The sequence below is a fragment of the Ceratotherium simum genome, chromosome 25, assembly GCF_057802395.1.
Source record: "Ceratotherium simum simum isolate JZ-2026a chromosome 25, ASM5780239v1, whole genome shotgun sequence".
Classification (NCBI taxonomy): Eukaryota; Metazoa; Chordata; class Mammalia; order Perissodactyla; family Rhinocerotidae; genus Ceratotherium; species Ceratotherium simum.
Genome location: NC_141924.1, coordinates 24305959 through 24321698, shown reverse-complemented (window position 1 = coordinate 24321698; position 15740 = coordinate 24305959). Strand labels below are relative to the sequence as shown.

General features: G+C 40.3%; 1 protein-coding gene and 1 non-coding gene across 3 annotated transcripts; both read left to right on the top strand.

Annotated features, from left to right (window-relative positions):
* The first annotated feature begins 1833 nt into the window (after nucleotides 1-1833).
* SLC25A3 (solute carrier family 25 member 3) lies at nucleotides 1834-8309 on the top strand. Of its 2 annotated transcripts, XM_004417988.3 has the most exons (8): nucleotides 1834-1950; nucleotides 2182-2342; nucleotides 3920-4041; nucleotides 5553-5732; nucleotides 6249-6430; nucleotides 7107-7279; nucleotides 7770-7880; nucleotides 7967-8309. In XM_004417988.3, exons 2-8 carry the CDS (start codon nucleotides 2186-2188, stop codon nucleotides 8125-8127), a joined length of 1086 nt encoding a protein of 361 aa, XP_004418045.1. In that variant the 5' UTR covers nucleotides 1834-1950; nucleotides 2182-2185; the 3' UTR covers nucleotides 8128-8309. The 2 variants fall into 2 exon arrangements, with proteins under 2 accessions (XP_004418045.1, XP_004418044.1); XM_004417987.3 differs by lacking the exons at nucleotides 1834-1950; nucleotides 3920-4041 and adding an exon at nucleotides 3620-3744 and having other exon boundaries at nucleotides 1980-2342.
* On the top strand, nucleotides 6788-7035 carry LOC147913752 (small nucleolar RNA SNORA53). The gene has a single exon (XR_015556427.1). It is a non-coding gene; the product is annotated as a small nucleolar RNA SNORA53 (small nucleolar RNA).
* Nucleotides 8310-15740: the final 7431 nt, after the last annotated feature.

Below are 15740 nucleotides of genomic sequence, written 5' to 3'. Positions count from 1 at the left end.
GCTGTCTTTCTTTCTTGAATTACTCACTCTGGGGAAGCCATGTCGTGAGCAGCCCTATGGAGAGGCCCATGCAACAAGGGACTGAAGCGTCCTGCCAATGGCCAAGTTAGTGAGCTTGGAAGCAGATCATCCAGGCCCCAAGACTGCAGTCCCAGCTGACAGCTTGACTACAACCCTGTGACAGACTCTGATCCAGACCACCCAGCTGAGCCACTCCCAGATCCTGACCCTCAGAAATTGTGAGATAATAAGTGTTATTTTATGCTCTTAAATTTTGGGGTAATTTGATAAGTAGTGATAACTAAGATAGAATAGAAGGAGTATAATGGTAGATCAAGTCATATTTGGGTACAGTAAACAGAATGTCTCAATCCATTATTTTAGCTCCAATTGTTGAGGGTGACTCTGTTTGGTTGAAATATAAATTTGATAGTGGCCTGTACTAAATGAAATTAAAATGCCAGACTTCCTTGGTATACTGAATAGAAAGGTATTGATGAAGGACACTTTAGTTAGGCTCCCCTGAGCTCCTTTCAACTAGGCTCATCCTTGGGCACGTCCTTCAAGTGCCCAAGTGTACCAAGAATTCTGTCAAGTTGGTTTAGCCAGAATCCCCCAACCTTGGTATCTGATCACACTCAATACGTGATCAAATTCCTCATCACCCAAGTGATCTGATCACCTTGACCTGCCTTCAGCAAGAATCCTGCTGGGTCAATTTAGCAAGAATTATCCTACCTTCTTAGTAACTTCCCATCCACTGACCGCCCCACTCCCTAACCCTGTTCCTTGGCTAAAAATCCCCATTTTTAGACATTATCTCATTGAGTTCTCTTAAAGTCTGCAAGATAGGTATTACTCCCATCCAGGACCAGCTATGTAATTTGCAGGGCCCAGTGCAAAAGGAAAAATGAAGGCCTCTTGTTCATAAATTATTAAGAATTTCTAAACAGTGACAACAGAGCATTAAACCAAGCATAGGGCCCTGTGTAACTGCACAGGCAGCAAGCTCATGAGGCTGGCCCTGGTTCCATCTTACATTTAAGAAGCAGGTTCATAGAGATAAGTAAATTCCCAAGGTTACTTTATCAAGAGCTAGGAAAATGTCAGAGCCAGAATTGTCACAGAGGTTTGACTCCTACTAAACCCTCCATTTTACTAGGCCCTCTTCTGTTGAACTAAATTTAATGAAAAATTTTTTAAATTTATTAAACACACAAAATTTACTGCCAGTCACTTTCACTCTAGTTCATCCCCGTACCCCTAGGTGTTAAAAAGCATCTATTGAATGCTTTAATGTTATATAAACTATTGTAATGCAGCAGCAAGCTGTCTCGTCCATTTGACGAGTTCTTGCTGCACATTTCCTTTTAAAATACTCTCCTGCAGTCTGACAGAAAACGCAGACATGCCTATGTGTAACGTCAGTGGATAGAACTTAAAAAAAAATATACCATAGTGGCTGAGGTTGTGACCCAAAATACTGCAGTGATATTCTAACCACAACACTGAAACAACATATTATCAAGCATTCGGGTTTTTTAAGTGACTACCATACTGGGACTCATGTAAGTGGAAAGAAATGAAGCCCTGGCGTCAAGGAGAGACTCTTGAAGGTGAAGGGACAAAAAGAAGAGGTGACAAGGACAAGCCCACACCACTCAAACACCCGGTCCGGAATGCGCGCCTGCGCAGAAGAATCCTCCTGCGCCGAAACCGGGCCGGAAGGGCTGCGGCGAGCCGGGGCGGGGATAGGGTTGCTAGGAGAACGCGATGACGCTACGGCCTCCGCGCTCTTCTCCACCAATGGGTGCTGCCGGCCTGTAGCAGCGTGCTGTGTGCGTCACGCTGACGGCGCGCGAAGGGCACAGATCTGGGGGCCGGGAGGACGTTCGGCCTCTGTGAGCCGCAGCCTTTGCGTGGAAGCGGGTGTCTTCGCCATCTTAGGGAGTGAGTGTGGCCGCCTTTCCCGCGGTGGGTGCGGGGAGCGGAGCCCCCGTGGGGCGCTGCTTTGGCTGTAGGCCCGGTCGGCCTCCTCCCTGGGGGAGGCTGCCGTGACCTCCTCAAGGGCGCGGAGGCGGGAAGAAGGAAGGCCCGGTCGGGGTCCCAGGTGCTGCTGACTTTGGCCGGCCTGACGGCCGCCTAGGCCTGTCCCCTGACCGCCGCTCCCTCTTCCCCCAGGAGGATGTTCTCGTCCGTGGCGCATCTGGCGCGGGCGAACCCCTTCAATGCGCCGCACCTGCAGCTGGTGCACGATGGCCTCGCAGGCCCCCGCAGCAGCCCCGCCGGGCCCCCGGGCCCGCCCCGCCGCTCCCGCAACCTGGCAGCCGCCGCTGTGGAAGGTGAGGTCACACCCTGCGCTGCTCGGTCGTGTTGTCCACTAGTGGTCTGCTCGGCCTTCGTGGCCTGGGTCTGGCCTGGAGGACGGGGAAGGACGCGCCCGGTTGCTTGCCCGAGGACGTCAGCCCTTTCTGCCCTAGGCCGGTGTCCGATCCTTGGCCCACCCTCAAGGGCGTCGACGGGCTTAGGGACAGCCCCCTCCGTGACCTCCACGACCTCGAGGGAGTAGAGGCATAGAGGCCTGACTAGCTCCTTATCTTCGCCGTGAGCCAGCTTGGTCAGCAGACCAAGTAGTGGGTAAAGTGTCCTTCCTAACCGCTGGCCACTCGCAGTTCTAACTGTATTCTCTGTTCTTTGATTTGGCTTTAATTTTCTTGTTAAAAATACTTGTTTCTCCCATGAGTATTCCCCAATATTAGTTGACATAAGGAATATAAGATAACTGGGTCTCTTGTTTTAACGTGATTGGTGGAGGAGGTGACTTGCAGCCCTAGAAAGGAGATAATAAATGAGAAGGGATCCCTTTTGTCTTATCTCTCAGGATTTTTGGTGGTTAGACCCGACTGTAACAATTGTATGTATTTTAAATCCTAGTGGAGTATGTGTATAGAGAAACCTGAAGACCACGTTGTAGGAATCAGGAAAAGGTTGTCTGCATTGTGCTTGTAAAATATAAAGTGTTTTTTTAAATCGTTTATGTGTTTCTGTTATTTCTTTAGTGTGGGTAGAAAAATCTTTACACTTGTAATCATTCCATCGTTGAATTTGGAAAGTTAAAGCTAACGTCATTTTCGTAGTATATGTATTTGCAGGAATTTATGTTTATCTAGTTTTATGCTATAGGAATCCATAAATGGGGATAGAATTGGTTAGTGGTTGGGGGAAACTTAAAAGTTTGCAAGCTTTTACTTGTCTGGTGCTCGTTCTGAGTTTGATTTGAACTCTGAATGTGTTCTTATCAGCAGTTAATAATTTGAAGTTTGATTTTAATTGGAAAAGGCATTAATATTGTAGAAAACTTTTTATTAGTATGGCAAGATGAGATAGCTAGTATCTCACAGATAGAACCCTCATAATCTTTAGATGATTGTTTTGATTTTGGCAGTGAATTTCTTGTTATTCGCAGTAGGTGGAACATCATCTTTCAACTTAATTGTAAGCGGTGGCCAAGGCTCTTCAGTTGTGATATACTGTTTCATGGGGAAACAGTTCTCTTTCATTCCCACGGTCTTAGTCATCCCCAAAGAAATACTTATTTTGATTTTTTTTTTCCAATCAGAGCAGTATAGCTGTGAATATGCATCTGGCAGATTCTTTATCCTTTGTGGACTCGGAGGAATTATTAGCTGTGGCACAACACATACAGCCTTGGTTCCTCTAGATCTGGTTAAATGCAGAATGCAGGTTTGTTTTGCATGTTGGACTAAATAAAGCATATTGTTGAAGCATGGCTGTTAAGTTGTAAGATGTAGTCATCTACTAACAAGGTGTGTGAAAACCTAACTATCGAGGAGGTAAGTTGATAACCAGTAACATGAGTTTTATATTAAAATGCATGGTGTGTCTTGTCTTATTACAGAGTACAGTTGTGAATATGGCTCCATGAAGTTTTATGCACTGTGTGGCTTTGGTGGGGTCTTGAGTTGTGGTTTGACACACACTGCTGTCGTTCCTCTGGACTTAGTGAAATGCCGCATGCAGGTTTGTATTGAGATGATAACCTTGACTTTCGTGTGTGACTTAATTCCAAATAATCTTAAGGACTTCACAAATGAGAAGAATGGAAGACATCACATCTGGTAGAAACTTTCGTAGGAAACCAAACCCGAATTTGTTTAACTTACGATCTTTATTTTAATTAGTGTTTTAAAGCCAAGAAATGCCTCTTTTAAAATAGTGTGGGTAGGGCCGGCCCTGTGGCTTGGTGGTTAAGTGCGCGCGCTGCGATGCTGGCGGCCCGGGTTCGGATCCCGGGTGCGCATCGAGGCACCACTTCTCCGTTCATCCTGAGGCCGAGTCCCACATACAGCAACTAGAAGGATGTGCAGCTACGACACACTACTATCCACTGGGGCTTTGGGGGGAAAAAATAAAATAAATAAAATCTTTAAAAAAAAAAAAAAAAATAGTGTGGGTAGATTGTTGGATCTCAGACTCTGGCTGTAAATGGTTTTTTGCTGCTGGGCTCGATTCTGGCTAGAGTTCCTCTTTAAGGCCTACTGGTTCTTTATGCTCCAAATAGTCATTTTACAAGCAGTTACATGTCAGAGTGGGTAATCGTTCTTTGTATTATGTGAAGTAACTTCATGTCTCTTATTTATTGATAAGATCAAGGCAGCACTGTGAAGATTAAAAAGAATACTCTTAGTATCTTAGTATTAAAAATTTGTGGGCATAGCTTCTTGTATATATATGTACATAAAAATTTTTTTACGATTAGAATATCTTAGCATTATTGAAACAAAAGTAATCAAACATCAAAAATTTATTTGTCCCAAACAGGATTAGAAGTCTACTTACCTAAAAGAGAAAGGAAGGTGAAATATTAGCAGGGAGAGGAAGGTGATGTATACCAGCCCTTCTAGTATTGGCAGAAATAGTGAGATAAGATTTTTTTCTTTTCCCATTAGTTAATAGCATGGATATGAAACATACCTTCGCTAAACTTCTTACGCATGTCTCTTGAAGTGAATTTAATTTCTTAAGTCAAAAGACAGATTCTCATTATATCGATGTACCTTTTTAACTTGTATTTAGTTTGATTAAGTTCACAAAAGTTTATAGTAAATGATATATGCTACCCATGATCTACTTAATGGATAGCATCTATCAGGGATATAGACTTAGCTGTTATTTTGGCAGTAGCTTTAAAACTAATTTTTTAAAAGTGATAGATAGAGTTGGATAGTGAAGAATCTGTTTGAGTCAGTTTTATCATGTATTTTTGAAGGAATTTTACCCTCTTAACTAACCCTCTAAGACTTAAGTCTGACTGAAAGAAAGCTAGACCTTAATGTACGAAGTTATGTTTACAAATATAGCTAGTAAGGTGATATCATACAGTGAACTTGTGTTTACCTACCTTTTGTGTAGTTACTGAAGTTTATTTTAGAACCAAAAGGAAAAATAATAATAATGAAATTATATATTTATGAGAAGTGTTAGCTCTTTGGTACATTTAATTAATTTTTTCCTTTTTGTTTTATATAAAGGTGGACCCCCAAAAGTACAAAGGCATATTTAACGGATTTTCAGTTACGCTTAAAGAGGATGGTGTTCGTGGTTTGGCTAAAGGATGGGCTCCAACTTTCATTGGCTACTCCTTGCAGGGGCTCTGCAAGTTTGGCTTTTATGAAGTGTTCAAAGTCTTGTATAGCAATGTGCTTGGAGAGGTATGTAATTTAATTTTGAAATTGAAACTCCTAAGCTTTCAACTAAAAGGATCTTAGATTTTTGTCTGTCCCACCTTGTTTTAGAATTGATGAAATGTTCTCAGAAAGAGTGAGCAACATGCTTCGAATCATAAGGCTGTTTTAGCAGAGACAGGATGAGAAAAAGAAGAAGTATTTCGTTAGATTTCCCCGCTCTTTTTATTATCCTGTGCTGCATTTCAAATAAGTTGTATTTTGAATTTTTTAAAGAGAAGGACTCTGAGATTCCTTTGTGCAGTTCAAGGGTCAACTATACTTGGCACCTAGACGTTCAGAAAATACTCACATTGTACTGTGGTTGATGAGGTTGCAAGAGATAACATTCAGTCTCATATCATGTGTGTGTTATCCGAGGACTGTGTGATAAACACTTAAAACGTCTGAAATTTAACTGTTTCCTACAGCTATCCCTTAAAGTTAAATTGAAAACAGCCAATGCAACAGCAATTCATGTCCCTCCTTATATTTTTCAATTAGGAGAACGCCTATGTCTGGCGCACATCACTATATTTGGCTGCCTCTGCCAGTGCTGAATTCTTTGCTGACATTGCCCTGGCTCCTATGGAAGCTACTAAGGTTCGAATTCAAACCCAACCTGGTTATGCCAACACTTTGAGAGATGCAGCTCCCAAAATGTATAAGGAAGAAGGCTTAAAAGCGTAAGTAAACATTTGCCTATATTTATAGTATAAAAATACTCATTTGAGGGAACTGCATTTATTAGCATTAAGGCCATGAGACTTGTTTCTTTAAACTAGTATGTCTTCTTAACTATTATAGTTAACTATTGGGTCTATTTCCCCCTTAAATAGAACATAAACTCCAGGGGCAAGGATAAGTTGATGTATGGCTTGAGCCCTGAATTAAGGATTTTTTGTAAGGTTAAGAACCATTTGTCAGTGTACAAATGACTTGATATTTGACCTAAACATTTACTGTTATCTTTGGGGGATGGGGACTTGTTAGTTTCTTGTCATCTATGTTTTCAGTTAAGAATTCGTATATAGTCAGGCCACAACATGCTTCCTTAGATCCACCTTTGTGGATGTCAATCTTGAACTGAGTTCTACTTGTAAACTTCTTGTTTCTTGTAGTTCCAGTCAAAGAAACATCCAGCAACTTTTTTGGTTGTATAGTCAAAGGTGCTTGAGTCATTGGCATGTGAGATAAATATACCTGCATGTTAGTCTTCTGTTCTGATAGAAGTGACATGCAATTGTGCTGCCATTTTTTACTATCAGGACTCGACTGGTGTGCGGACACTTCTGTTAATGATGCAAGTCTCTGCTAGATGAATATATGCAACTGAGTAAAATAAGTCTCCTGATTTCCTAGATTCTACAAGGGGGTTGCTCCTCTCTGGATGAGACAGATACCATACACCATGATGAAGTTCGCCTGCTTTGAACGTACTGTTGAAGCATTGTACAAGTTTGTGGTTCCCAAGCCCCGAAGTGAATGTTCAAAGCCAGAGCAGCTGGTTGTAACATTTGTGGCAGGTTACATAGGTATGAATTATTTATAGCACACTTGTCTAGAAATTAAGGACAAATAATCATTTCCATTATCAGCCTCTTTTGTGAGGAAAAAATATTCCAAAGAAGTTTTATCATCCCATAGCATTTTATATGCCCTTCAGGATTCATAAATACTTGCTAATAAGTTCCTAAAATAATTGTTTTATGGTTCACACGTCACGATTGAGCTTGGGAATGTATTGATTTCACTACTGCATAATTTGGGTTTTTGTTCAGTTTTTCAAGAACAAATTTTTAATACAAGAGAAAATGTTGATTAAAATCTGAATATAAAAGCTTTTAAGGGTTGTTCTATTTTACATAGGGTAGACTGCTTTATAACCTTTGTCAGTCTCTAAATCTGATTTTTTTTTTTAGTACTGGAAGAAAATTTTATTAGTCATGAAAAGGTTAGTGGCTATGATGTGAATTTTATTTTTAACTGACCTCATATTGGATCATTTATCTTGACTTGTTTCAGCTGGAGTCTTCTGTGCAATTGTTTCTCACCCTGCTGATTCTGTGGTATCTGTGTTGAATAAAGAGAAAGGTAGTAGTGCTTCTCAGGTCCTCCGGAGACTTGGATTTAAAGGTAGGATTTTTTCTTTTTCCCTCTAAAGAAAGAATAACACTTGGGAATGTATTACATTTTTCATTCATGTTTCATACTTCAACCAGGTGTGTGGAAGGGACTCTTTGCCCGTATCATCATGATCGGCACTCTGACTGCACTACAGTGGTTCATCTATGACTCAGTGAAGGTCTACTTCAGGCTCCCTCGCCCTCCTCCACCTGAGATGCCAGAGTCTCTGAAGAAGAAGCTTGGGTTAACTCAGTAGATAGATCAGAGCAAATGTGGACTGAATCTGCTTGCTGATCAGTGTTGAGGAACGTGCAAAAGGAACTTTTATATATATTTGACAGTGTAGGAAATTGTCTATTCCTGATATAATTACTGTAGTACTCTTGCCTAAGGCAAGAGCTTCAAACTTAATGTTGAAATAAACCCAGCTGTTCATGATTTGTCTTTGACTTGATAATTATTTTTGAAACTAGTTTTTAAAGATTTAACCCTAAAATGGAAAGAATTAAGTGCAAATTAAAACCTCAAGGAAAAAATGCGAACTAACTGCTGTTGGTTGAATACTCTGATCCCTATTTATAATTGTCAAATGTCTCAAGTTTTGTCACTCAAGGAGAGAGCCTATATTTTTAGGAAACACCCTAAATTTTGAAAAGCTTGATTAAATTGTAGTTAAATTTAAATACGGATAAATGTTTGTGGTTATATTTTTACAAGAAGATTTCAGCCTATAATCAGATTTTTACAACATGAACTATACTTTTCAAAATCTTAATGAGTTTGCTAATCTTTATTTATAAAAGAGGGTAATCTAAATTAGGCTGATTCTTAGAATGATCGTTTTTAAAAGGACCAAAGAAATTGATAGCTAAAAACAATTTCAGATAACTCTCTTCACACAAATCTGACTTTTAAATTACAAAAAATTTACCATAAACTATTTTCAGTTTTGTTTTTAAGACAGGTACCTGCTTGACAACCGACATAGGTGAATGCCACTGGGAAGGCAGCACTTTGGTATACTTGAGCATCTGAAGTTTGGTTGTAGGTTTAAGCCCAGACTGATTTAAAAGCTCCTAGAAAGTAAGCCACTCCGTTTAGTTTTCTCACGTTTGGTTAGAAAGTATAAAAGCCCTGGGGCCGGCCCCGTGGCTTAGCGTTTAAGTGCGCGTGCTCTGCTACTGGCGGCCTGGGTTCGGATCCCGGGCGCACACCGACTCACCGCTTGTTGGGCCATGCTGAGGCAGCGTCCCACATATAGCAACTATCAGGATGTGCAACTATAACATACAACTATCTACTGGGGCTTTGAGGAGAAAAAGGGGGAAAAAAAATGAGGATTGGCATGGATATTAGCTCAGGGCTGATCTTCCTCACAAAAAAAAAAAATAAGTATAAAAGCCCAATCCATAATACAGTTAATGTTTTCAAACCTGATTACATTTTATCTTGAGGCCTTTAGGTATAGTATGTGGGTTGGGTTGATAATCTTTGTGTAAAGTATACAGAGGGAGCCTCAGGAAAAAAATTTTCAAGGAGTCTAATCAGGGAGAGAAATGTTTTCATTATAAACCCATATTGTAAGGTCAGTGAACTAAATTTAGAAACCAGATGCATCTAGTTGAATGTTAACTTCTCTATCATCATCACCTGGTCTTGTTTAAGGTTCTAATCTTGTTTTACCTGTGTTGCAAAGAGAAAGGAAGGGTTATGGGTGCAAATTTGGGCCAAACTGTTAAAAGGTAAGAGCTCCAGTCTGAGCCCAAGCGATTCATGGTTACGGTAATTGGCGTCACCAGTGTGTATTAGTTATTGCTCTGTAACAAATCATCTGAAATGTAAAGGCATGAGACATATTTATCCATCTCAAGCTTTCTGTGGGTCAGGAATTCAGGAGCATCTCTACTGGTCTCTTCTGGCTGTGGGTCTCTTGTGAAGTTACAGTCAGATGGTAGCTCTGGGGTCATCTCCAAAGGATTTTTCACTCACCTGAGCAGGAGAGGTACTATTTGAGCATCTCTCTGTTAGTGGCTTAGTCTTTCCTCAAGACCTACATCGTGGTGGCTTCAGGGCAGCTGGACTTATTTCAGGACTCTAAAGTGGAGCCAGGCAGAAGCTGGATCTTTTTAGGACTTAGCCTTGGAAGTCATAACATCACTTCTACTATAGTGTTAGTCAAACATCAGAAGTCACAGAAGACCAAAGCTCAGCTTCAGGGAAAAGGAACGTAGATGCTACTACCTCTTGCTGGGAGGAGTGTCAGTCACATTGTAGGAAGAGCCTGTGGGATTGGATATATTTGTATATTAGGCCAACTCAAAGGTGGACTGTGGCTTTGAAAACTGGGTATGCAGTTCAGCCAGCCTTCACTATGAGACAGATTTACACTGCCAACCTCGCAGGATTCAAGGTTTATTTTCAAGAGAGACAATAGATTTTATCTGTGGGTATTGATATAAAGTATGCTGTGTTCAAGCTGTCGAGAATAGCTTCTATGTGTAGTTAGAGATTTCAAAACTTTCTGAGAGAAAACCAGTTCATCTTCAAGTTTCAAGTATAGTGCCCCCTTAAATTTTGTGAATTCACATTTTAAAGTTTATTCATACTGAAAGATTCTAATAAAGGAATTTTAATAACAATTGTTTTTTCACATTTGGTTTAATGTCAATTCCATAAAGCAGAACCCAGTGGAATGCGTATATGTGACTAGTAGTTTAATTGAATTATGTCGTAATGCTAGGACAAAAGAGCATTGCACAGTAGTTTCCAGAGGGATCAAGTATAATTCACATTGTTTTTAAGAATAATTCAAGGGGCCCGCCCTGTGGCGTAGCAATGAAGTGCGCGCTCTCCACTGCTGGCGGCCCGGGTTTGGATCCCGGGCGCGCACCGACGCACCACTTGTCAGGCCATGCTGTGGCGGCGTCCCATATAAAGTGGAGGAAGGTGGGCACCGATGTTAGCCCAGGGCCAGTCTTCCTCAGCAAAAAGAGAAGGATTGGCATGGATGTTAGCTCAGGGCTGATCTTCCTCACACACAAAAAAAGAAAAAACAAATTCTGAGAAAGCCTGAGTTTTGCTGAATTATGCATACCTAGTGACATATACAACAAAAGTGAACAGCTTAACCAAATCTCCATTGTCTGGAAGCTTTGTGAAATGTCTTGACCATATTTTAAAATGAGTGTAACATTCCTATGATACCACTTTTTGGGATAGTGTCCACAATGTTCATGAAGTTTGGTGCATGGCAGTCTTGCTGCTAATTAGGAGTTATACACTGTTTCTTTAGCATAAGAAATTATGTAATATTGTTTACACAATTTTTATCATTTGTGAGATAAATCACAAAATAATTGTTAAAAATCTCATGATGCCACATGGTTAAGAAACAAACTGATTTCAAACTTCGAGGAATCTGTAGTTCATAGTTGAATGCTGCATCTCTCCTGATATGTTAAAGACGGATGTGGTACCTTAATAAGCCAGCTACCCCTAATGGCTCTTACCTCAGATGTGATCTGTTGAATCATTTCTCTCTCTTATAAGGCAGCCCCTACTTATTCTCACACGTGTTCATAGGAGTGCATGAAATGTTAACCTTCACCATTGATATGATTTATGAATCTTTTGGTTATTAAAATGTGACTTGCGTTTCCTAGAAAGCAACCATTCCAAAGTTTACATCTGTGTTTTTATAGATTCCAAAGTGCCATGCATGCAACAGTCACTTAATAAAGGCGTGCTATACTGAATGAAAGCCTAGGGGATGTGTGTCCTACACAAGATGTAATTCTAACCTAATACTGTGATTTGATGTACAAATCAGCTGGCTTTCTTTGTGGAGTGCAGTGTATGCAAGATTTGAAGATGGAGAATAATTCACGTGAGGAGCAATATCTTTATTGTTTCAAGACCCATGATCTCAACACCAGAGGGCTATATTGACTAAGGTTAAAACTACTTTTAAGACATCATTAACATCTAAAATATGACATACCCAACTTTTACTCATGGATAAGCAATTATTTACTGATTTTATTGACTACACAGTTTTTTAGACTTTAAATGGTATTAAAGCAGGGAATTCCACAGAAAGCTGAAGATGACTCACCCATAAGAGACCATATCTATTATTGAAGTAATTAATTTTAAATTTTCTGTTAGGAAACAGATCCAAAGTTTTCCATTCTCCTGTATTTGCCACAAAAGCTATCTGACTTGAAGACAAAAATCATTACCATAAGCCTAGTGACATTCCAGATTTGAAGATTTCTTCAAGGAAGTTCTGCTCAGCATGGCCCCCAAATTACAGTTTGTGAAGCATTATTTCAATAATGAGAAGTAGCACCAAATAAGATGAGTGCTTCATTTATTTGGCAGTGATAGAAACAAATATTCCTCATAAATGAATTTTCAGATAGCTGAATTTATATTTTTAAGTGCTGAAAAATTTAAAAGATTTTTCTTGTCTAAAATGCTTTATTGTGTCTTAAAATGATTACATGGAACATAATTTGCATTTCATTTGGTATCATCGTGAACATCAAATACCACATTAGGATGTACTATAGTGATGCTTACCCTGTGGGGTATAGAACTGTTTTCAAAAAACAGTCCTGTACTATGTAACTTTCTGTTATATTAGTTAATGGCTTTGCCCTTTATTAGATGTGCCAGGCACTTTACATATGTTAATACTAATACATATTCACAGCAGTCCTTTAAGGTAGCTATTATTATTATTTATATGATGAAGAAATTAAGGTTCACAGATAGTAAATTTGTCCGAGGCCACAGAACTAAGTGGTGGTAGAGCCAAGATTGGAACCCAGATATCTTGGATTTAAAAGTCTCATGTTGTTTTTACTATATTAAAACAGACGAATCACACAGCCTTCAACGAACCTGTTTTTTCCACTTTATGGGAAAATCCATCATAAAAAATCGTAGTTTGGAATATGAGAACTCAAATACCCAAAACACTAATAGCTGCTGTATTAGTAACACAGTCACCATATATAATGGATTCTATTCTTGGGTATTTAAGGCAAACACATCTAACTGCTTGCACTGTCTCAGCTATGTGCTAGTTGCAAAGGGATACCACTTTAAAAAACATAAGATATGATTTGAGTGATCAAGAAACTCACAATCTAGTTTCAGACACCCATGAAACCATTTGCAAAGAATGATGGACACCTAGTGCTTGCAATGAAATTGTGAGGGAGACTTCAAATGATACAGCAGTTCAGGAAAGAAGAGAATATGGAAACAAGCAGGAGAAAGTTTCTTTGGGCTCAACTTGGAATTATGTGAATCACTTTTAATACTGATTGTAGTAGCTAACATGTAATACTAGATTTAATCTTTTAAAGATTTTATTTATTTTATTTTTTCCCCCCAAAGCCCCAGCAGATAGTTGTTTGTCACAGCTGCACATCCCTCCAGTTGCGGCATGTGGGACTCGGCCCCAGGATGGACGGAGAAGCGGTGCCTCGATGCGCACCCGGGATCCGAACCCGGGCCGCCAGCATTGCAGCGCGCGCACTCAACCACCAAGCCACAGGGCCGGCCTAGATTTAATCTTTTAAAAAGTACATATGTTCATAGGAAAATTTGTAAGGATATATACTAAAAAATTAATAGTGTTGACTGAGTGAAGACCATGGTGAAGCCTTGAAGAACTGTGAGGAGATGCAGGATAAACAACTTCAGGGGATGGGTCAGAGCCTCTCATCAGGTCAGCTCCCTCAGCTTCTCTTCCAGCAGTGCTCAAACTTCAGTGCCCACAGGAATCACCTCAAGATTTGGTTACAAATGCAGATTCTGATTCAGTAGGGGTCTGGGGTTGAACCTGAAATTCTGCACTTCTAACAAGTGCCTAAGTGAGGTTGGTGCTCTGGTCCCCAGACTATACATGGCCCCTGAGAGGGAGAAAAAGCTCTATCTCTATCGGCACTGGCCTTCTGGTTCCAGATTTCATGAGCACTGGTTATACCACAATTCTTTCCTTGGGATACTTATAAGATACTTATAATAAAACCTTTTTTTTTTTCATGAAATAACTTGAATTACTGTTTCTTGCAACCAGAGCGCTAACTAAATTCTCTTCTAGCCAACCGACTCTAAGTTCTGTGAGATCAGGGGACACTCGTTACCCAGCTGTGAATCCCCTGAAGCACCTATGTGCTTTGCACATAATAAGCACTCTAGAAATGTTTTTGAATAAATGAATGAAATAACTAAGGACAAAACTACCTGCTGCCTATCTAGAGGCAGAACTAGAGTCATGGAACCTATGTGGACACAAGCAGCTAAACTTGATTAAAATAGAGTTGGACAAGGAGTGGTGTTCAACCTGTTCTAGCTGTACCTATTACCCAAGAGTCTAGACACTAGACAGGTGGAACAGAGACAGGTCAAAGGTGAGATGACTATTTTACCACCAAGCTATATGCCATGGCCGCCTTTAAAAGAAGGGAGAGACAGGTGACAAGGTGTGATAATTTTATGTATCACCTTGGTTGGGCCATGGTGCCCAGATATTTGGTCAAATATTATTCTGGATGTTTCTGTGAGGGTGTTTTTTTTTGGATGAGACTAACATTTAAATTGGTGGATCTGGAGTAAAGCAGATTGCCCTCCATAATGTGAGTGGGCCTCATCCAATCACTTGAAAGCCTTAATAGAACAAAGACTGACCTCTCCTAGGCAAGAAGGAATTCTGCCAGCAGACAGCCTTCAGACTTGAACTGGAACATCAGCTTTAGGTCTCCAGTCTGACAATCCACCCTGTAGATTTTGGACTTGTCAGTCCCTATAATCATATGAGCCAATGAGCCAATTCTTTAAATCTCTCTCTCTCTGGGTATATATATATATATATATATATATATATATATATATATATGCACACATCCCTCCATTGCTTCTGTTTCTCTGGAGGTTTTCTCAGAATACAGAAGGTTTTGGTAATAAAGGACTCAACTTTTCAAATAAGATGTGGCTATATAAAATATTTCCTGGTTAATAGTTTGGAGAAAGTCAACCAAGTCAGAGTATATAGCTAACTCTTCCATGGCAAAAAGCCCAAGGCTTGGGGATGAGCCATTCTGGTATAAGAATTCATAAACTTCTCTTTTTGAGGTAACAAGCTCTGTATATATGGATACCCTTCATGCTAGGCATTTGAAACTGGGGCTAATGCTGTGTGGGTGGTTTTTTTTTTTAGATTATTGTACTTTTTCCAACAACTTTTTAAAGGAATAACTGATGTACAACAAACTGCACGTATTTAAAATGAGTATAATTTGATGAGTTTTGACACATGCATATATCCATGAAACATCATCACAATCAAGATAATAAACATCCTTCACCCCCCCTCAAGATTTCCTAGATTAGTTTGCATTTTCTAGAATTTTATATAATAGGAATTGCTAGTGCTGTTTTAAATGTTAGAACTTTCTTCTTTGCTTTGGCTGCTTCTGGTCACATCATCATCACACGTGAGTTGTGCTGCTTTGGGGCAGCCTCAGCCTCTATCTGAGGCTTGGCAAGCCACGCCACCTGCCCCCCCCCCCCCCCCCCCCCCCGGCCAAACCCTGGGCTAGATGCCACTTCCCTATCCCATTTTAGGTAACCTTTCCGTTTCCTAAAGTCATAAAGGACACAGGAAGGCTTACACAATTCTTTTCCTGCAGCTCCCTGCTGTGACCTTTCTAATTTCTCTTCCTCTAAATGAATAATGAATGCTACAGCCCTGATCTTGATGGGCACTTCTCGTTAGGGCCCCAACCACACATAGTATGCTCCCTGGCAGTCAGTGAGGGCAAGTGGGATTCAGATCCTGCCCCACCTAGATAT

Excerpts from the sequence above, each read along its gene's own strand:
- SLC25A3 (XM_004417987.3), top strand. The coding sequence starts at position 2,186 with ATGTTCTCGTCCGTGGCGCATCTGGCGCGGGCGAACCCCTTCAATGCG. Across the intron at positions 3,745-5,552 it reads TGGTTAAATGCAGAATGCAG|GTGGACCCCCAAAAGTACAA; the intron begins GTTTGTTTTGCA and ends TTTTATATAAAG. Across the intron at positions 7,881-7,966 it reads CCGGAGACTTGGATTTAAAG|GTGTGTGGAAGGGACTCTTT; the intron begins GTAGGATTTTTT and ends TACTTCAACCAG.